The sequence below is a fragment of the Oncorhynchus nerka genome, linkage group LG5 (genome assembly GCF_034236695.1).
Source record: "Oncorhynchus nerka isolate Pitt River linkage group LG5, Oner_Uvic_2.0, whole genome shotgun sequence".
NCBI classification, from domain to species: domain Eukaryota; kingdom Metazoa; phylum Chordata; class Actinopteri; order Salmoniformes; family Salmonidae; genus Oncorhynchus; species Oncorhynchus nerka.
This window is the reverse complement of record NC_088400.1, coordinates 48831736-48855084: the sequence shown is the minus strand read 5'-3', so window position 1 is coordinate 48855084 and position 23349 is coordinate 48831736. Positions and strand designations below refer to the sequence as shown.

Sequence of the window (23349 nt, the reverse complement as noted above, 5' to 3'; positions counted from 1 at the left end):
TCCACCAAGAGGCTCTTGCTGCCAAGGGAATGCCTGACAGCTTGAAATACATTTTGGATACAACAGTGAAAATGGTTTAACTTTGCTAAAGCAAGGCACCTGAACTCTCGTGTATTTTCTGCACTATGCAATGATATGGGCAGCGACCATGTAACACTTTTACAACATACAGCAGTGAGCTGGTTATCAAGGGGAAAGGTTTTGACATTTTTTAAATTAAGGGATGAGCTTAAAGTTTTCTTTACTGACCATAATTTTGATGATGAGATTCTCACACGACTGGCCTATCTGGGTGATGTTTCTTTTCGCAAGAATGATCTGAATCTAGGATTACAGAGACTCTCCCCAACTATATTCAATGTCTGGGACAAAATGTAGGCTATGATTAAGAAGTTGGCGCTCTTCTCTGTCTGCATTAATAAGGACAACACATATGTCTTTCCATCATTGTATGATTTTTTTGTGTGCAAATGAACTCAAGCTTACGGACAATGTCAAATGTGATATAGCGAAGCACCTGAGTGAGTTGGGTACGCAATTACACAGGCCATTTCCCGAAATGGATGACACAATCAACAAGATTAGTTATCCCTTTCATGCCGTGCCTCCAGTCCACTTACCGATATCTGAACAAGAGAGCCTCATCGAAATTGCAACAAGCGGTTCTGTGAAAATGTAATTTAATCAGAAGCCACTGCCAGATTTCTGGATTGGACTGCGCTCAGACTATCCTGCCTTTGCAAATCGGGCTGTTAAGACACTGATGCCCTTTGCAACCACGTACCTATGTGAGAGTGGATTCTCGGCCCTCACTAGCATTGAAACTAAATACAGGCACAGACTGTGTGTGGAAAATGATTTAAGACTGAGACTCTCTCCAATACAACCCAACATTGCAGAGTTATGTGCATCCTTTCAAGCACACCCTTCTCATTAACCTGTGATACGTTATTCACAATTTTTGGTAAAAAAAAAAAAGGTTTTATATGTAAGATAGTTAAATAAAGAGCAAAATGATTGATTATTATCATATTATTTTTTTGTGCCCTGGTCCTGTAAGAGTTCTTTATCACTTCCCACGGGTTGTGACAAAACCTCACACTCATTCCTATGTTTAGTACATGTATTGTATAGTGTGTGTGTGTGTGTGTGTGTGTGTGTGTGGCAGGCTTAAAATTACGGCAAAAAAACAACATTTGAGAGTGCGCTGACCCTGGTGCTAGAGGGGGTACGCAGCTAGAGGTTGAATGTTTGAAGGGGTACGGGACTGTAAAAAGTTTGGGAACCACTGCTCTAGTGGACCCCTAACTTCCTTAAACTCCACAAACTCATTGAATTGTATACGTGCCCCTGTATATTTAGTGTAAATTCTCTTACATTTGATGTCTCATATTATGGTACAGTAGATAACAGCAAATGCTGTTAAGCGTGTATATGGGAGGCGAAGTCAAGTGCAGGAGAGCGGAGTATATTAAACAGGTGCACTTTAATACCGGTCAACAACGACAGCACATAAAACATACTAGTGCCACAGACACGGTCTACAACAAACGTGCAGCGCCTGACAAAATAATCACGTAACAATAAACAATTACAAACAAAAACATTGCTGCACCTCCTTTACCGTGGTGGGTGTCAGCCAATTACGCACGGCTGCAATGCGATACCCTAGGAAGGAGACTGCCTGCTGAAAGAACAGGCATTTCTCAGCCTTGATGTACAGGTCATGCTCCAACATTCGTCCACGTGCTCGGCACGTGAAGCGGAGTATATCAGAATGTCATTGATATACGCCACTACAGCCTGCCCATGCAGGTCCCTGAAAATCTCGTCTACAAAGGATTGGAAAACTGATGGAGCATTCATCAACACCTACAGCATGACTAACTACTCATAATGCCCCGAGGTGGTACTAAACACTGTCTTCCACTCGTCTCCCTCCCGGATACGCACCAGGTTGGTTATATGCACTTTGGAGATCCAGTTTCGTGAAGAAGAACGCCCCATGCATTGACTCAATTGCCATGGCGGTAAGAGGTAGCGGGGTAACTGTACCTCACCGTGATTTGATTGAGACCTCTATAGTCAATGCACGGGCTTAGACCTCCATCCTTCTTCTTCACAATAAAGAAACTCGGAGGCGGGTGAAGTGGAGGACCGAATGTACCCCTGTTGCAGGGATTCAGACATATGTTTCCATATCCTCCGTCTTCGCCTGTGAGAGGGGATACATGTGACTCCTGGGAAGCACAGCATCTGCCAGGAGATGTATCGCACAATTGCCCTGTCAATGGGGTGGTAATTGAGTCGCCTTCTTTTTACAGAAGACGAGAGCCAAATCGGCATATTCTGGGAGGATGCGCACAGTGGGGACCTGGTCTGGTTTCCACCATGGTAGCACCAACGGAAACCCCTACACACCTCCCCGAGCACTCTCGCGACCACCCCGTGAGAGCCCTCTGTTGCCAGGAAATAGTGGGGTTATGATGAGCTAACCAGGGATGGCCTAGTACCATGGGAAACACAGGACAGTCAACGAGGAAGATACTGATTTTCTCCTCGTGACCCCCCTGCGTCTCCATGGCTAGGGAGATGGTGGCTTCCTGATTAGTCCGGACCCTAATGGTCGACTATCCAGAGCGTGAAACGGGGAAAGGTCTAACTACAGGAATAATGGGGATCCCTAAACTAAGGGCTCACGCTCTGTCGATAAAATTCCCAGCTGCGCCTGAATTGACGAGCGCCTTATGCTGGGAATGCGGGGAAAAATCTGGGAAACAAACAGGTATAAACAGGTGGTCAACAGAGGACTCTGGATGAGTGTGGTGCAGACTAACCTGGGGTGACGCCAGAGTGCCCTGCCTGCTGCCTCGACTCCCAGAGGAACCGACACGGCACCGACCACGACACGGCACCGACCGGCAGTGTGCCCTCTGCGGCCACAGATGGTGCACGTGATGGCTCCTCCTCCAGTCTCCCTATGCGCAGCCCCTCCCAACTCCATGGGCACCGGAGCGGGGGTGCTGGAAGATGGCACCTACAGAGCCCTCTCTGGACGTCTGCGGGACAAATCCACCAGTTGGTCGAAGGAGATGGTGGCATTCCTGAAGGCCGGTGACTTAGATCGCTGAATGCCGCCCGAACAAAGAGAGGAGCCGACTCCAGCGGAAGTAGACTCCAGCGGAAGTCGTGACACATGCATACATCCAGTAGATAATAGCTTCAATCCTTTCTGAACCAATCAATTCCCATTGTTCCTAGTGTGTCTTCAGGTGGTGAAGGCATAACAGTGATAGCAGTGTTGGCTTGGGACCATTTCCCAGGCCTATCTCATTCACTGGCTACTCAGGCTGCATGATAATCATGGTCTCAATTCAACTGTATTTCTGAGTGGGCGTAACACATACACTCGGCGTTGTACATCAACGTCAATGCCTTGTGCAATTCTGGTCAACTGTAATAACCTTTTCTAAGCTCTGCAGTATGTGGCATTTGAGGTAGGGCCAATTCGAGTCTTACAATAGGCACTTTTGTGTGAGACCTTAAGCTGGCATCTACATTGATCGAAATGCAATTTTAAAGAGCATCCCTGTTCTGTTTACGCATGACCTGTTCTTGCCACAATGAATCCATCCTAATGTAGCAGGCGTAAAACAAACGCCTGAAACCAGATCCCCCACACACTGAACTTGTCACCTCCTTAATGTCCAAATGCAGAAGTTGTGTCACAGACTCTCTTTCCATATCCCCTGAAAACCGGAACATCCGGTTTGTTGGAGAATTGGCAGAGGCTACATTGGATCCAACCAGAAGACTTGTATATCTCATCTGCCGTGCTAGGCTACTCAACAATCTGTGAGTGGAAGGATGGTAAATGGATTCCAGGCAACAGCAGGCTCTGGTTCGGTCACACACTCTCTTCTGGCTCACAGTCACACACTCAGACTTGCTCCTGGCACACACACGTACACACATACTCACAAACGTATACAAACGTGCGCGCGCACACACACGCACTGTTTAATCACCTATTCAGTGGTGGCAGGGAAGGGTTGGTACAGAAAAACTCTCTGAAATCACATTTCCTATTTTGTGCCATCTGTGGCAAATGTGCACGCCAAATTGGGGAACTGAAGCCAGGAGAGCCCATGTTTTTAAAAGTACCCTGTACCAGTATCCAGCTTTTATATAGGAACATAATATTGAATTGTCCAATGTCTATCTCTATGGATTCTGCTATTTGCCGGAAATGGAGAGATGATTTGATTCATACTAAGCTTGTAATCTGTGACAAATCTTTTATTGAATTACAGGTTGTCACAGAGAAATGAGATCTAAGAAAATGTGTAACAGAGGGATTTCAGTTAATCTTATTTCAGGAGTAATGTTTCAGATTCAGAAGGCCAGAGCTGACTCAAAGAATACTTGCTCCATCTACTGAAAACATTGTGTAATGGCAGTCATTGGCATCATGTTGATAACACACTTCAAAATAATAGATCAACCACCAAAATAATAACAATGATAACAATAATAAGAATAATTCCACATGGTTACAATTATTAAAAAGTAGGCTATGGCTTTAAATAAGGATGGATCCTTATGAATATGATGTGCTTATAATTACTAGCAATTGCATTGAATAGTGTGAATAAGAGTGCCACCTGTTGGTCGGTTGTCTCCAAAAGAGATGCTGGTTTAGCATATGTACAACTTTCCCAGAGTCCAGGAAAGGGGACTGTTAACGGCAGGAGACAGGGATACAATCCACACTTTATTTCACACTCAAGACAGGCGCACACACACACACACACACACACACAAACTTTACATAGGAGGGAATGAGTGGAAAGGATTTATATGGAAGAGAAGAATGAAGAACATATTACACAGTGATAATAAGGTGACTGCAATGTGCCATGGTAACAGTGATATAGAAATAATGTACATATAGTAAAGGACAATGGCCTATATACTGTACATACAGGGATAGCATCAACACGCTAACAAACTAAACATAGCACACAATACAGACACAATATACAATATCTACATGTTAGCAATGGGCTAGAGGTTCATGCTAGGCCATAGTTTCGTAGGCTAAATACAGTACAAGGTATGCAACTAGCATTAGCAGGGCTAGGCAAGCATCATTTGCTATATGGCTAACATAGCACACAGTAATATCTTTAATAGCAGCTAGCACTTTAGGCTAGGTTACACAGTGAAGCATAGCACAGTGATATGGGCTGTATACAATTAGTGGCCAACAAAGTGCTAGCATGCTAGGTGGCTACGCTAATATGTAAACAGTAGGCCTCTATGATATGACCATGGGGGCAGCCATCTTCGGTTATGCAAAAATGGGCCCTAGACAGTTTGTTACATGGTAAGAGCTAACAGTTAAACTATACAGGCACAACATAGATAAATAACAGTCCAGGGTGCAGGAAGAAGGTCCATGGGTTGTGGCCCAGCTGTTGGTGTGTAGGGCAGAGCGTCTACACAATAAGTCCATCTCCCACCTGTCACCCAGGCCCCCCCACTGGGGAGCCAGGGCCTCCCAATCAGATTGCTATATATTTGTCAGTGTTCCAAACACAACATTATTTGTCTTTTTACCTAAACACAGTACTTGACTTTGGCAGGAACTCACCAGAGCTGAGTACTGGCAGCTAAAATGTTCTTCTGATTGAGTTCCTGCACCTCCTATAGAATATTAGCTGAAAAATATTGAGCAATTCCTGCACCTAAATATAAACAGTACCGGCACCTAAAATGAGTACTGACATCTATTTCTATCCAAGTCACACACTGGCCTAAACATGCACTATTCTTCCCTTGCAAAATAGTCCCCTTCTTAAGCTTAGCAGATAGATAAACCCGGTACAGCTACTGTAGTGTTGAATGATGATTTATTGCGACCACCTCATAGGTACAGTAATAGTGACTGAAATGAATAAGACTGAAATATATTAAGAAAATAACAACGTGTACGACTTATTGTGTTCTAGCTGAATACTAGGCTTAATTCTCAATAATAACACAGCATGTATTTGTATATATGTTCATAAACACAGGAATATGCAGCCGTATGCATTAAATCAGATGTAAATAATTCATCCAAAACATGACAAGGTCAAATGCGCTGAACATGTGGCAATCAAGAAGATCCATAAAGATCATTAAAACGACAATCCATACAAAATATTGTCATGAATTGAATGCCAAATATGATTCATTTGACTTACAGACAATGCTTCTACAAAATGCAAGCAAGTAGGATGGAGTTTGATAACGTCTGCAGTTCCACAGTGTGACTTTCACCATTTTGGAATGTAACGATACTGATTCTACAGGATTTACACAACACACATCAACACAGGACAGTGGCCTCCATGTGGTCAACATTGGAATTCCACGATAGCCTAAAGGAACTCAAACTCAACTACAGGGGCCAGAACACTCCCCGCCTGGTATCTGTAAGGATGCCACCATTAAGACTATGCAGGTTAGAACTGCCATGTTACTTGTCAGTCTCAGGAGAGAGGAGTAAGATAGTCTCTGAGACTGGACGCAGTAAGATCTTACATGACCCCTCTCTTGCTGTCTTGACTTCAACGTTTCTCACCTTTGAATCTCTGCTGGGAAAGGTCTTGGTGTCTGAGAACTTGACGGTGGTACCTTGCAGCATCTGCTGTAGGGATTTCTGCCCTATTGTTGGGAAGCTCATTGCACTTGATGGGTGTGGGAAGAGGTAAACAGAATCTCTGCTGGGAAAGGTCTTGGGGAAAGGTCTTTGCAGCATCTGCTGTGGGATTTCTGCCCTATTGTTGGGAACATTGCACTCGATGGGTGTGGGAAGAGGTAAACAGAATCAAAGGTCTTGGTGTCAAGAACATCTGCTGTGCAGCATCTGCTGTAGGGATTTCTGCCCTATTGTTGGGAAGCTCATTGCACTTGATGGGTGTGGGAAGAGGTAAACAGAATCTCTGCTGGGAAAGGTCTTGGTGTCTGAGAACTTGACGGTGGTACCTTGCAGCATCTGCTGTAGGGATTTCTGCCCTATTGTTGGGAAGCTCATTGCACTCGATGGGTGTGGGAAGAGGTAAACAGGCCTTTCCATCAGCTGATTCCACAATGAAGCCTCTTGCTCTCTGGCACATGGTCTCTGAGATGCCTGCACACGTTTTGAGGGTGTAAGGTGAGGCATCGACGGCTACGTCGAACATCTTGAAGACGGCTGATCTGGCTAAGTATTTATTACTTTGGTCGTCGAGATTGGCGTATGTTTTCATCTTCTCAGGCTGACCCTCTGGGTAGACATTAACATTAATTTTCCCTGGGCGTTGTCCCCACAGACCTCGGTGCAGGTGGAAGTGGCAACTGGAGAGGAGGGAGACTCGTATTCCTCCCTGCCATCCTGTGTGGAGGAGCTGAGGGCTTCTTTCTGAGCCCAAGGGGCAGGACCCATATGAAGAGCTGAAATGTGTCGGTTGCTTCCACATTCTGAACACTGGATGACAGCTTTACAGTTCTTCGCCTGTTGTGCGGTTGAGGAGACACACCAAAAGCATACAGAGTTCTCTTTTAAGGAAAGTTTTCCTCTCTTCAAGGAGTTGATTCCTAAATCCTCTACACTTTAGCAGAGGGAAGGGCGGGGGGGCTTTTTGTGGATAGGGCACTGTTTGTTAGGATCATCCATCTTAGATGCATCTTTCTGGATGGCCTGATTGTCCACTTTTGTCTTGTGCACTGTGAAAGGGGATTTTTTAAATTATTCATACTTTTACTTTTGATACTTAAATACGTTTTAGCAATTACATTTACTTTTGATACTTAAGTATATTTAAAACCAAATACTTTTAGACTTTTACTCAAGTAGTATTGTAATGGGTGACTTTCACCTTAACTTGAGTCATTTTCTATTAAGGTATTTTTTACTTTTACTTGAGTATGAAATTTGAGTACTTTTTCCATCGCTGGCGCCGAAGGAGATGACTGCCGTTTTATGATCCCATAACCAATTGTGCTATTGTGTATGTTTTTTTGCATCATTTGTAACTTATTTTGTACATGTTTCTGCCACCATGTCTTATGACCGAAAAGGGCTTCTAGAAATCAGAACAGCGATTACTCACCTTGAACTGGTCGAATAATTTTTCTTTAATGAGTGACTCCAGACACCCGAACAGACCTTCATTCCTGTCATTTGCAAGAGAAAGAGACAGAAAAGATTTTGCGGAAAGAGATCAGGGTGCCTTGTGAGGATCTGCCGACGAGTGGCTAATCTGCCTTTGCCATCGGTACTATTGGTCAACGTACAATCGCTGGATAATAAATTGTATGAACTAAAATCACGTATATCCTACCAACGGGACACTAAAAACTGTAATATCTTATGTTTCACCGAGTCATGGCTGAACGCTTTGTTATATACCCTTTGTTGGCAATGACAGATGTCAAACGTTTTCTGTAAGTCTTCACAAGGTTTTCACACCATGTTGCTGGTATTTTGGCCCATTCCTCCATGCAGATCTCCTCTAGAGCAGTGATGTTTTGGGGCTGTTGCTGGGCAACACGGACTTTCAACTCCCTCCAAAGATTTTCTCATTTTGTCTCTCATAGTTGAAGTGTACCTATGATGAAAATTACAGGCCTCTCTCATATTTTTAAGTGGGATAACTTGCACAATTGGTGGCTGACTAAATATTTTTTTTGCTGCTGCTGCATTTTGTCCTTTTTAGGTTGCTAGCCTACAGTATAGGCCTTAGCCTACCTTGCAATCATTTTTTGTCAACTTGAAATGTTTTACATTTCCCCCACTAATAGTTACAGCTAGAATCATTAATTGAAACAATAGGCTAACAAACAGGACACATCAACTCTGTTTTGGTTAAAAGCTCACTGACAGGCCTGGACCTGTAACCACTCTCAAATTCATAGACCAAGCTATGGATACAAGGACGGACCATCCATGATTTTAAAATTATAGTTTTAACCATGATTTGGTGCTATACAGCATTTGTTTACATCTACTTTATTTACAAACATTGGAGTAAAACAAACTTATATTTTGGGTTCTGTTGAGGAATGACAATTGAACTATAAGCTCATGATGCATTTATAAGTTACATTCTTCATTATACTCTGGATGGTTCGAGCCCTGAATGCTGATTGGCTGAAAGCCGTGGTATATCAGACCATATACCATGGGGATGACAAAACATTTATTTTTATTGCTCTAACTACATTGGTAACCAGTTTATAATAGCAATAAGGCAGCTGGAGGGTTTGTGGTATACTCTGCGTTGCGTCGTGCATAAGAATAGCCCTTAGCTGTGGTATATTGGCCGTATACCACACCCCCTAGGGCCTTATTGCTTAAATAATCAATGGGTATATATACTGTACAATTACATATCCAGAAATTACATACAGATTCTAACTTTAAGGTTATGATTGGGGAAGGGAGTTGATTTTTAGATCTGTAGTAGGGCAAATTTGACCTCAAAGCTCTACAAAAACATTACAGCAAACCATCCTCCACAAACTGTTCTTACCAAACATTTCATTTTTTACCTTCATTTAACTAGGCAAGTCAGTTAAGAACAAATTCTTATTTACAATGACGGCCTACACTGATCAAACCCAGGCCAATTGTGTGCCGCCCTATGAGACTCCCAATCATAGCCGGTTGTGTTACACCCTGGTTCGATTCCAGGCTGTATGTAGTGATGCCTCTAGCACTGAGATGCAGTGCCTTAGACCGCTGCACCACTCGGGAGCCCAAATGAAATATTTTCTATTTTGACCATTCAACATATCACAATAATTAAATACATTAAACTTGTAGTTATTTAAAAAATCACAAATATCAATAGATGTAATCTTTCCAAAGCATATTTCTCTGGATGGATCGTAATTATTCTCGAAGTCCCAGTTACGTTGTTTGACTGCTTCGACTATCCGTAGCTAGTTTAAACAAACCCGGAACCAAGTTGACAGCTCCAGTTCCCGAGAGCATCCTTTTCAACTTGTAGAAACAAATGTTTTTCGGTGGTGATGAATATGCCACAAAAACGAACCTTTTATTATTGTAAATCGATTTTTTTGGTGCAAAATTGGGGCGAGTTAGCTCGCCAGTGGGAGAGCCATTCATTACATCAAGCTAGCCACTTCCTTGTAATGCAAGAGTCAGAGGATTAAATCAAACACTGCTGTCAAGATAACGTTTATCCTTTCATGTCATAGCAGTCAACTAGCTAGGTAGCTAGCCTGCCAGCAAAATGAGGGTACGTTCGTCAGTTTTTGCCTCGTTTTGTCTCATACTCGAAGTATTAAGCGTAGCCTTGTTTCTTAGGGGATTTTTCCCAGTCCCTGTCAAATCATCTTTTTCATCGAAAAGCAAGCTGTCAGATCTTCCGGCTGAACCATTCACAGGTGTGTTTTGTTGACATTCTTTTCTCTCTGGCTAGCTAGCTATACTTAAAATTAGAGTGGTACTGTTATTCTTGGCTCTTAGCTGACTTGATTGATTTTCTGCATTGGATAGCTACCTACTTGCTTGAATGATGACAAGTAATACAGTTCTTCTTTTGCACACAGAATACATGTTACTTTACCCATTTGCTCCTCAGTGTTGTCTACAATACCTTTAATGTGTTGGTAACTGTGGCATTTTCTTTGGCATTTACAGGGAGCTCCCCAAACTTGTCCAAGGTCCCAGACCCCCTTTTTAAGAGAGTGGTGATAGTGTTGATTGATGCACTCAGGGAGGACTTTGTGTTTGGTCCCAATGGGAGAAAGTACATGCCATACACAAGGCACCTAGTGGAGAGGGGCTCCACACACAGCTTTGTGGCCAAGGCAAGACCTCCTACAGTTACAATGCCCAGAATCAAGGTACGAAAGTAGAACACTACCATAACTAATTCTCATTTGTGGTGCAGTTATTACAACCCTTTACAACTTCATTGTAGAAAAAAAACTCCCACACTCACAATATTGCAATAAATGTGCAGAAGTAATATTGTGTGCAGGATTATCTTTTCTACCTGTGAAAATGCTGCATTGTGATTGTGATGTTGTCAGGGTGAAATGTCATGGGTTGTCATATGTTTGGGTTCAAAACCTTGGATAAAGTGTGTTGAACTAACTGGGCACATATGTCTAGTTTAGGTTGATTCCTTGATTTGAGTTCTGGCCATTAAAAAGTCCTAATAATGCATTTTCTTTGAAATATTCCTCCAAATGAGACACTGTTTCAACTGTTGTCTTGTTATAGATCTAGTCTAAGCACTGTCCTGTATTGATGACCTTTGAATATAAGTACTTATGAGTATTAGTCTAGCTATAGATTTAATGACATAAGTGGTTCAAAGAGAGGCAGAATATGTGTACCCTACCACCTTATTCTGACAGTTGATCAAATTACTCTATAGCTACTTTCAAAATGTCAACGCTCATTTACCATAGCTAATTGGGCCTAATAGATCATTCATAGATTCAAGATTCAAACTTTGATTCAACAACTCCCCCCAAAAATGGCCTACCCTGAATAATAAAAGAAAACAACAATTGGCACATCTTTGTGTTGAGACGTTCTCATTCATACCAGAAGGTGGCAGTGCAAGTGTGCCATCATGGACTGCTGCATCTTTCCAAATCACTGCAGTGCACCCAATCAACTGGTATGACACGGCCAACTAACCCAAATCAGAATCACCCAGAGACACAGCCCATTCATTAGGAGTACACCAGCCAGCCTCTGGCTGTGTGACAGGAAATGCATCCCAGAAAAGGCAGTTTGGGGAGGGATGTAATTGAGAGAATTGTTGAGGAAAATAAATATTTCAGTGGATATACTGGCTGAATTGTACGCTGTGTATTGCTGCCCATGTGTTTTGATGCACATAGGGAATGGCGTGACTTAGGCCCAGTTTCCTGTTGTTGATAACATGTACACACACACAGGGCCGGCTCTAGCCTTTGGGCCCCCCACCTCGCGACAAAACATTTTAGTGGCCCACCGCTTGACGGTGGAGAGAGAAATTCAAGTTTTAAAGCAAGTTTCCTGCAATTCTATACATTTTCTAATGACTTATGCCATGTTAATATGATATTGGAGTGAGAATGACTAACAAAATGAATGTGGGGCCCCCTGGAGGTCAGGGCTCCTGGGCACGTGCACTGCGTGCCTGGTTGGTATTCAGCCATGATTACTACAAGTTTAGATACAGTAGCTGGCTAGACTAACTACCAATTAAAAAAATGTTAGCTGACATAGCTAATTGAGTGATTTTCAGAACAAGATAACCACTTATGCACAACCAAATGTGGAAATTTCACCTGATGTATTCTACTATTCTTACTCTAAATAGTACGTTGAGACCCCGACTGAGCCTAGCTCTTGGTTGCCCTGAGCGACCACTTATATGGCTTGTACCTGGAACTGGCCCTGCGCTCGCTCGCGTGCACACGCACTCAGAGTCCCATTCCAATTTTCACATCTCCCGCCCACTTAAGTGATAAGAGAAAGTATTTTCAGGAGAAAACAATGCCTTTGCAGGTAAAGCTACAGTGCGTCCAGAAGACCCAATCATTGACTATGCTCACTCACTAACTTTAGCCGACTAGGCTGTGTTGGGAAGACCTTTGCTTTGCAGACAGGGAGTTCTCTTATAAATTAGACTGTGTGGAGTTTATTCATTTGAAAAAGGTGGAATTGGGGCCATTTTAAAATTAATAAATAATAATAATACCATAGGCCTACTGGTAATTGTTGAGGTGAAGACCAAGCCTGTATGTTGAGCTCTGTCTATTCTTGGAAGCCTTTTTCAGGGTCACCACACTTTATTGGCTTTGCTGTCGCAAATACTGCAGATGGTAGTGTGTGATGCAGACTTAATAACTCTGAATAACTCTTCACCAGTGAGTGAAGACCAGTGAGTGAACACACACACTCTCACCACAGCCCTAGTGGACTAGTGGTGCTTCACGATTCCCTGATGATGAATGTTTGCCACTGTGGCTGCACGCGTCATCGACAAGGACCCGTTTGCTCATCACTTCTGTTGAGAAAGTTGGAAATAAAAGTTAATCTCTACTTATCACGGGTCAAGGCTTTCACACATTCCCTTAGGTTGCATTGTTGAGACCACTGTTCTGTGTGGAGGAAATATTTGGTTTCTTTTTGCTCAGGTTGACAAATTGCTCTACACCTGCTCAGACTGAACTCGTTAGCATTCCAAATACTTTCCGGTGGCCGGTAGTAGTTTTCTGCTTCTGAAGAATTTCCTCACATATCCTTTCATTGGAATGGACACATGAGAAAATATGTTTTTGTGGCCGATTGTATAATTTCCAAGCCTTCAGTTTGACTGTAACAAGAACATACAGCCAGCGGGGAGGAGTTCTGGTGAATCATCTCTATTGAACACATTTTAATAGGCCTAGGCTAACTCTGGGGAAACTGGCCCAAAATAGTGAAGACCTGTCTGCTCATGATGACCCTAAGTTGGACACAACTTTCATGAGGGTCAGCAAGGAATTGCAGCATTTGGAAATGCCAATATGGGTGACTGGGTCTATGAGAAAGAGGTTTTGACTCAATCAATACATCGCAGACATTATTAGCCTTTTAATTCCATTGTAATGGGAAGAAGTGGGAGCTTTTCTTTCTGTCTTTTGCTTTAGATACATTTGACATTATTCATCTCAATGTACCTTTCCTTTGTGTGCTTTGTTCACCCGTAGTGATGTGCGTGGGTGTAGTCATTCTATTTAGTAAATTATGAAGATGACAATTTCTCAGGGACGGGGGGGGAAATAATATTGATTTCTGGAGAGTATGTAGGAATAAATGAAAATGCCCTGGGAAAAGAAAGTAATCATATGATCTGCATTACTAAGACTGAACCAACCAACCATCCAACCAACAAGAAGACCTAATATTTAGTCGTTATCCCAAACACAGCATTTGGCCTCGTGTTTTTGGGCTAAACCACATCGTGCTTTGAGAGGGCACTTATTGGACCCACTTCTTTATTTTTGCCAGTCTTTGACTCCGCCTTATTTAACATGCAATGCTAGCTGCATGTTCAAGGCCCTCCCTTAGTGCTAAGCCTTAATAATGCATCGGGTGTTCTAATTGGCCGAGCGTCGTCCGGGTTAGGGAGGGTTTGGCCGGTAGGGATATCCTTGTCTCATCGCGCACCAGCGACTCCTGTGGCGGGCCGGGCGCAGTGCGTCGCTAACCAAGGTTCGCGCACTATGACTCCTCCCACACATTGGTGCGGCTGGCTTCCGGGTTGGAGGCGCGCTGTGCTAAGAAGCAGTGCGGCTTGGTTGGGTTGTGTTTCGGAGGACGCATGGCTCCCGTACGGGAGTTGTAGCGATGAGACAAGATAGTAATTACTAACAATTGGATACCATGAAATTGGGGAGAAAAAAAAAATGCATGGTGCGTTCCAGCGTGTTCCCTTAACATACGGGTGAGGATTATTTTGGTTCTGACGCAGACTAATATGTTTTTGTGTCAGGTCTATGCTTAATCCAGAGCTCAGTCAAGGGTTTCCTCTGTTCCTCCACCAGGTCTTTTCTTCATCGACTCCAATGCTCAACCAACATATTTATTTTGCCTACCAGTCATATCCTCTGCAGGAAAGGGAGCATCTCCTCAACAGGTGTTGTGGTTTTTCCCAGCCTGCCAATGATGAAATCATCAGAAACCCTGCTTGAGACAAGCTCTTCTCTTGCATCTGATTTGAGAGTGTTTTTTCTTACCACATCTAAGAACGAGACGGTACAGGTTTCAACTGAGCTCTCTGTCACAGACGAAGGGTTGTGTGGTTCGTGTGAGCTGCCAAGTGAACCCTCATAGATGAATAGACTGATGTTGTCTCTCTAGGGTTTGTGTAAATATCCTGCGTAAGATCAAAAGTTAAGCATTGATCTAAACTTTTCTCTGACTTTTGCAATGTAGGCCTAGCTTGAAAAGGATGTATATGTTACCTCCAATCAGGGTTTGAAGCTATAGCAGAGTAGGGATCTAAAGATATCCATTTGGGCCACCTTGGGGTTCTGAACCAGGGGCATCTTACACCCCAAAAACCCGAGGGGGCGCAGAGTGAGTGAGGATGGCTATATAGGATGGAAACACCGGAAACAGCCTTGTCTTGCAATCTAGAGCCATAATCATTATGCTTAATTCTATGTAAAAAAAATAGTATATTTTCCTGCATATCTAAGCATACCTCTTGAGCTGTCTGTATGCTCCTGACTGATGTTTCTTTTTTTTTTAAAGACACTAAATATGCTTCTCTGCATCACTGCTAAATCTGGGTAAAGGATTGAAAGGAATGTGAGCCTTATTCAGTTTAGTTTGTATTTATTTATTTAGTTATTTGCATGCTTACTTTCTAATGTCTACCAACCTTGCCAGCAGTCATGCTAGCTAAGATAGTTAGACAAGCTAGCTACTCTAACTTGATGGATAGCCTGGAATGTTATAGAAAATGCGCTGTAGTCAGAGACTGCAGAAAACAAAAGTTGACAGAGGGGATGCAGGATTTTGTTTTTGCCTGACTTTAGATTTGTTTCTGCTTATAATTTCTGACTTTTTGGTAGGCTATTTGTTAGTCAACTTGTCTATAATTAGATACATGCAGCTTCTCGTTTGTCATTGTATTTTTTTTTGCATGAAAACAAAAACCGGAATGATTTTCTGGGCAAAATGTCCGACCGGTTGTAAGGAAATAGAAAGTTGTGAAAACGACCCAACATGTTTCTGATACGATTTCAGGTTGGCCTTTTATAATGCTGATAAAGATAGCACCTCTACAGGCGGTATCTAGCTAACTGCGAATTCACATTCTCTTAAGATGGGGAAATAAATCAATAATATATCTCCACTCCTGTTCCTGAGTAAAAAGTTAGCCTACATTTGGTGTATCATTTTAAATGCATGAAATGCTTAATTTTGCAGGAGTTAATATTAAGGTTATTTGAGAGGTTATAGACCTACAGTCAGTTTTCAGTCTCCATTCAGCCCATCCAAACAGTAGACTCCAGTTGCCTTTTACGTGCCATAGGGCCATTTGAAGTCGAATTTGTTTAGCACCTCACAACCATCACACATAACATAGCCGGCACTGCTATCATTCGTCGCACTTTACTACTATGGCTGACCCTGTAAAACAACAAATTTCACTGCTTCTATCCGGTGTTTTTGACAGTAAAATATCTTTCTTTACCACTTCACCAAATCTTTCCCAAACATGACTTTTCTGGCCCTCCCTTTTCTTTATTTTCAACTCTCCATTTCACAGCTTTTCTCTTGTTGAGTTCAGCTCCTTTTTGCCTCCGTGGATCAACATGATTAACCTTTTCTGCCCATTTCCAAAAGCAATCGGCATGTAGGCGATTTAGCACGCGTACAGTTAGGCCCTAAAGTTGAGGCTTATGCACTAATGACAGACAGACTAAAATAATGGGAAAAAAGTCAATGAAGCCTGTACATATATATTGCACAAGAATTCTACATTTATTTTTTACATTAAGTATTATCTCTTTATTAAACCCGCCCCGCTACCCACCCGCCTTTCATCCCTTCATCCACACAATATTTAATGACCCTAAACCGCCCACCCGACGCATAGATATAACTGAGGGGACGATGAGTCAACGAACCCCCGCATCACTACCGCATACTATATTAAGTCAGAAGTTTACATACACCTTGGCCAAATATATTTAAACTCAGTTTTTCACAATTCCTGACATTTAATCCTAGTAAAAAATCCCCCGTCTTCGGTCAGTTAGGATCACCACTTTATTTTAAGAATGTGAAATGTCAGAATAAGTAGAGAGAATTATTTATTTAAGCTTTTATTTCTTTCATCACATTCCCAGTGGGTCAGAAGTTTACATACACTGAATTAGTATTTGATAGCATTGCCTTTAAATTGTTTAACTTGGGTCAAACTTTTCGGGTAGCCTTCCACAAGCTTCCAACAATAAGTTGGGTGAATTTTGGCCCATTCCTCCTGACAGAGCTGGTGTAACTGGGTCAAATTTGTAGGCCTCCTTGCTCGCACACGCCTTTTCAGCTTTGCACACAAATGTTCTATTGGATTGAGGTCAGTGCTTTGTGATGGCCACTCTAATACCTTGACTTTGTTGTCATTATGCCATTTTGCCACAACCTTGGAAGTATGCTTGGGTCATTGTCCATTTGGAAGACCCATTTTGCGTAAAGGGTTTAAACACGGTTTCCCGTGCTTGTTCATTGAACCATTAACAATTAATGAACATGCACCTGTGGAACGGTCATTAAGACACTAACAGCTTACAGACGGTAGGCAATTAAGGTCACAGTTATGACACTAAAGAGGCCTTTCTACTGACTCTGAAAAACACCAAAATGTCCCTACTGTGAAAAACACCAAATGTCTGTACTACTACGCCTAAGACAGTGCTACAGGGAGACAGGATGGGCAGATGATCATCCTCGCAGTGGCAGACCACGTGTAACAACACCTGCACAGGATCGGGCAATCCTAACATCACACCTGCGGGACAGGTACATGATGGTAGCAACAATTGTCCGAGTTACACCAGGAACGCACAATCCATCCATCAGTGCTCAGACTGTCCACAATAGGCTGAGAGAGGCTGGATTGAAGGTTTGTAGGCCTGTTGTAAGGCAGGTCCTCACCAGACATCACCGGCAACAACGTCGCTTATGGGCACAAACCCCCCACCGCTGGGCCAGACAGGACTGGCAAAAAGTTATCTTCACTGACGAGTCACGGTTTTGTATCACCAGGGGTGAAGGTCAGATTCGCATTTATCATCGAAGGAATGAGCGTTACACCAAGGCCTGTACACAGGAACGGGATCGATTTGGAGGTGGAGGGTCCATCATGGTCTGGGGCGGTGTGTCACAGCATCATCGGACTGAGCTTGTTGTCATTGCAGGCATTCTCAACGCTGTGTGTTACAAGGAAGACATCCTCCTCCCTCATGTGGTACCCTTCCTGCAGGCTCATCCTGACATGACCCTCCAGCATGACAATGCCACCAGCCATACTGCTCGTTCTGTGTGTGATTTCCTGCAAGACCGGAATGTCAGTGTTCTGCCATGGCCAGCGAATATCCCGGATCTCAATCCCATTGAGCACGCCTGGGACTTGTTGGATCGGAGGGTGAGGGCTAGGGCCCTTCCCCCAGAAACATCCGGTAACTTGCAGGTGCCTTTGTGGAAGAGTGGGGTAACATCTCACAGTAAGAACTGGCAAATCTGGTGCAGCCCATGAGGAGGACATGCACTGCAGTACTTAATGCAGCTGGTGGCCACACCAGATACTGACTGTTACTTTTGACCCCCCCTTTGTTCAGGGACACATTATTGCATTTCTGTTAGTCACATGTCTGTGGAACTTGGTTTCATTGACAAATGATAAGTCTTTATGCAGAACTGTAACAGAGGTCGTAGTAATTGTGAGAGAGAGGTTGTGGAATGGGCGGAGAAGTTTGAGGGTGGTTGAGAATAGCACTCTTGGGTTTCTTTGTTCATTCCTAAAGATGTTGGAGAAATAGGCAAAGTTGGTTGTGTGCAACTGAGTCCTTGTAGTTGGATTCGAACCAGGGACTGCAGTGACAACTCTTGCACGGAGACCGCTGCACCATTCAGGAGCCCCAATACAATTAGGCCGTGATAACAAAAATACAGTCACATGGCGGAATACATTAAACTACACGTACATTTGCTTCATCACAAAACCAAAGAGTAACATATGTCCGGGGAAGTCCACAACGCAAGTATTTCATGTAACAAACAGTTATATGACCTGCAGCATGGTCAAGAAAGTTAATGTTTCCTACAGTTTACTGAACAACTACTGATTTAGAACCATGGAGTTACTGCAGGTCAGCACAAAGACAACAGGAGCCCTGCCTCTGCTATTCCAGCACCATTTACACATAAACATCATCAAATCAACTAGGCTATATACTGTAGATACTTTTGTACTTGTTTCCTCCAGCATCTTCACAAGGTCCTTTGCTGTTGTTCTGGGATTGATTTGCACTTTTTGCACCAAAGTACGTTCATCTCTAGGAGACAGAATGCGTCTCCTTCCTGAGCGGTATGACGGCTGCGTGGTCCCATGGTGTTTATACTTGCGTACTATTGTTTGTAGAGATGAACGTGGTACCTCCAGGCGTTTGGACATTGCTCCCAAGGATGAACCAGACTTGTGGAGGTCTACTATTTTTTTGCTGAGGTCTTGGCTGATTTCTTTAGATTTTCCCATGATGTCAAGCAAAGAGGCACTTAGTTTGAAGGTAGGCCTTGAAATACATCCACAGGTACACCTCCAATTGACTCAAATTATGTCAATTAGCATATCAGAAGCTTCTAAAGCCATGACATCATTTCCTGGAATTTTCCAAGCTGTTTAAAGGCAGTGTATATACAGTGTCTATAAACGTCTGACCCCCTGGAATTGTGATACAGTAAATTATAAGTGAAATAATCTGTCTGTAAACAATTGTTGGAAAAATGACTTGTGTCATGCACAAAGTAGATGTCCTAACCAACTTTCCAAAACTTTAGTTTGTTAACATGATGAAAATTACAGGCCTCATCTTTTTAAGTGGGAGAACTTGCACAATTGGTGGCTGACGAAATACTTTTTTGCTCCACTGTATGCTTAGTTTAATACACTGAAAACAAACTTAAAGACACCAAAAAACAATTAAGTTAAATTAGTGTTGCTAAATATCATGTGGCTGTCCATGGCACTGATTTCTGTGTGTGTCTGTGTGTGTGTGCTTGCACACTCAAGTAAAACTAATTTAAAAGTTGACCTTTAGAGTAGTTGAACACTGTCGTGACTTGACTCTAACATTAATCTGAAGACTCTAATTTATCGAATTAAGTAAATATGTTTATTTGTTACCCGATTTAAATTAATCATCTAACAATTTACTCGTTAGGATCTGGGGCACCACGAGAGGTTCTTTAAAGAGTTACCATCCTTCGAATGAACACATCCATAAACAGACAACTTATTAGTCATAACCTCGTATCATATCATCATTCTGAACAGTCGTAACATCCTTGCATCTGCAAAAGCCCGAGCCTTACTTATGATTCAGTATTCAGTACTACACAAATTAGTTTAATTATTTATTTACTAGCTAACTAAATGGTAGCACAGGATGAACATACACACTTAATACGCTAATATCAGGTCCCTAGTGGACTGACAACAATATGGCTGCTTGTTACAAAAGACATGGAGAGGGCGAGAGAGAGAGAGAGAGAGAGACAGAGACACTTAATGTTGGTACATTTAGAAACTACTCTAGCTTACAGTACTCCTATACTTTGCACATGAAACGTCGCTCGCTTGGCGTAAGAAATCATGAATGCATTTACATGCATTTGTCGTGTAGTCCTGAACAGAACTACAGAGTTTATTCTCCTTCCATTCACTCCGGAAGATGCTTCTTTGAAGATGGGCTAGCCAGCCGTGTCGATGGTTCCCAGTGAGGTGATGAGAGTAGGGTAATATGGTGGTTTGAACAGAGTAATAGAATAGAGTCCCACTTACATTCGCATTTTTAGATAGCTAATTAGCCATACCAGTTGGGAGGTGAGTGTATCGTCTCTACCTCGAGTTGAGATTCAGATGTCAAACCCCTTTAAACATGAGCTGCACCTCCTAAGTCTCTCTGTTCTGGTATGTTAATTCTTAACTCAGAATTTTATACAGTTTGTCCTAAAGGGCGATTCCGTCAGGCTGACACGCTCTCTGACCTCACTTAGGGGTGTGACATGTCACTGTGCAAAGTTTATGTAAAACAATTGTCTCTTATGGCTCCTAAAATCATGTCCCTCTCTTAACAAAAACACTTCCATCGTTTTTTATATTTTCATACACAACGTAGAGGATGCTTACTTCGTAAATATAGAGTGTATACTTTCCAAGTTACAGTATTTCCTTTATACATTTTTTTACGACATCACAAAATAACAAACAAAACAACAGTGTTCTTTAGATCTCCTCTGACCATTCTCCATGTTCTATGTTAGAAATGTTCCAGTATTCGCTTTAGAACGTGTTTTGGCGGGAAAAGTATTCTTGAAACAAAGCACATTCCTTTGGTGAATTTGGAGAGGTAGACATGAATCTTCTCTGTTGGATTTACAACAGTGCGTGAGTTGTTAACCCCCACCAGCTGCAGGTGAGATGGGGTCTTGTTGAAGTCATCCATTGCAAACCTGATCTGACCTATTTGGATCCTCACAGGACAGTCATGTCCACCAATGCCATTCTCCTCACTTTCATGTTAGCAAAACGGTCTGTTGCTCTTTCATACAGTGTGCCTTTAGTTTTATTTTTCATAGGCTACCTAGCTAAAATGTTTGCTAGCCTAACAATGCTTGCTAATATGGGCAACAATGAACCAGCTAAGTTAGCTTGCTAATTAACGTCAGCCTACTAGGCTACATCTAGGCTACATATTGAACTCCAATCATCTCATGCCAGTGGCACATTATATGCATTTATAGTTAGATCAGATTATCCGTCATAATCATAGGCCAGTACGGAGAATGAAGTCAAAACAAAATCCACCTCCATCCATGCCTTAGGAAAGAGACGATTTTAGCAAATAGACCACTTGCGAATTGATGGAAAATCAGGAAAACACAGAGCGACGAAAGATAATTTTAGTTTTATTGGTCAAATATTTGTGGAAGCCTGGCTTCCCTTGGCAATCCATGAATACACGCAGCTGGAAGGGAGCCGTGCCAGTTGTGCACATAAGGTCAAGTACATGGCCTCTGTCATGGGTGGGCAAGTTGACATACCTTGTGAAGTTGAAGCAATCCAACAGGGCCATGAAGTCTCTGGCAAAATCACATCCGTCAGAGTCCACATGAATGTTAAGTGCGGGAATTTATAGGGTCTCGTGAGGCCTGTGCATGAACAGACGGGAAAAAAAACCTGGTCAAGACAAAAAGGCAGAAAAACATCACAAAATGTTGTAGTAATACATGCTGGAACTGTTGCGACTGGGAAGCAAGACGCTAAGCTTTAGTCGCACAATCTAATTAAGAAGTTTTGTGCCGTATTTCTCAAGTGAAACGATGTGCATGAAAACTTGTCTCATTGAATGACGATAAACACTTCGTTGAAGAATCCCGTCCATAGTTCCTACTAGTATTAGTACTGTTGACCAATCACCGACGAAGGGGCGTAGACTTTGGCAACAGAACTTCAACTTGCCTCAAGTATATATTTTTTTCCGCTCGAACAGCGGGAAACTCCCTGCCGGAACACCGAAACAAACAAAAACATCACATAATGTTGTCATAATATATGCATAAATTGTTTCAACTGGGAAGCATGCAACGACCTTAAATGTAGATAATTCTGATAGTTTTGCTTGAATTACAAAGGCCAGCAGGTGCTTTTGACACTGTGCTTTTGACATGTGCAAATGGACTAAAGCACGAGCACGAGAACAATTTTGTGGAAAAAGAAAGGCATGGAATCCATTTCATTAGTTTAGTTTAACCTAGTTTGCTTCCTTCTGTGAGGCTGCCTCAAGGTTATTTGCCCCAGAATGCCTGATTGTGAGAAATCACAGTGATTATGCAAAGAGTTGCTGTAAACACGTCAGCGTGAAAACATGTTGATATGCCTCGTTTGTGACAGACTAGTGAGATACTGCCAACAACATCTTGGCCTATATGAGTTTCATTATTGGCTTTAACTAGCTGAGGAGGACACAACATTATGTAATAAATTATGTGATACAATAAATAGTCATAGTCACTATCAATCCTTCATAGACAGGCTACTATTATGAAAGTATTCTCATTACATAATACAGTATTTTATTTGTTTATTGTAAATAAATGTGTCATTCGGTGATTGCTTTGAACACAATCTTACACCAGTTTCACATTGTAATTGCTGTAGCTCCGGTGTTAGCCTTATTCTACTGCAAATCACAGTTAAGTAAATGGAGATACTAGCGTAACGAAATAACACTGATACTTTGAATAACAGTGATATTTGCTGACTACACCTGACAATTATGTTGCACAATTAGCCTATAGCTTACATATAGTACCAGTCAAAAGTTTGGACACACATACTCATTCCAGGGTTTGTCTTTATTTAGAGTATTTTCTACATTGTAGACATCAAAACTGTGAAAAACAGTGTGCAAAGCTGTCATCAAGGCTACTTTGAAGAATCTCAAAAATAAAGTATATTTTGATTTAACACTCTTGGTTACTACATATGTTTTATTTCATAGTTT

At 42.3% G+C, this 23349-nt stretch overlaps 1 protein-coding gene across 4 annotated transcripts in view; it reads left to right on the top strand.

The window, feature by feature from the left end:
• Positions 1 to 9985: 9985 nt before the first annotated feature.
• The window catches only part of LOC115129571 (GPI ethanolamine phosphate transferase 2-like), a 130661-nt gene continuing 117297 nt past the window's right edge, over positions 9986 to 23349 (top strand). For all 4 annotated transcript variants that reach the window (XM_029660090.2, XM_065018711.1, XM_065018712.1 and 1 more), the window contains exons 1-2: positions 9986 to 10443; positions 10700 to 10905. In XM_029660090.2, coding sequence (XP_029515950.1) covers positions 10290 to 10443; positions 10700 to 10905 — 360 coding nt within the window. In that variant the 5' untranslated portion in view covers positions 9986 to 10289. The remainder of the gene's footprint in view (positions 10444 to 10699; positions 10906 to 23349) is intronic.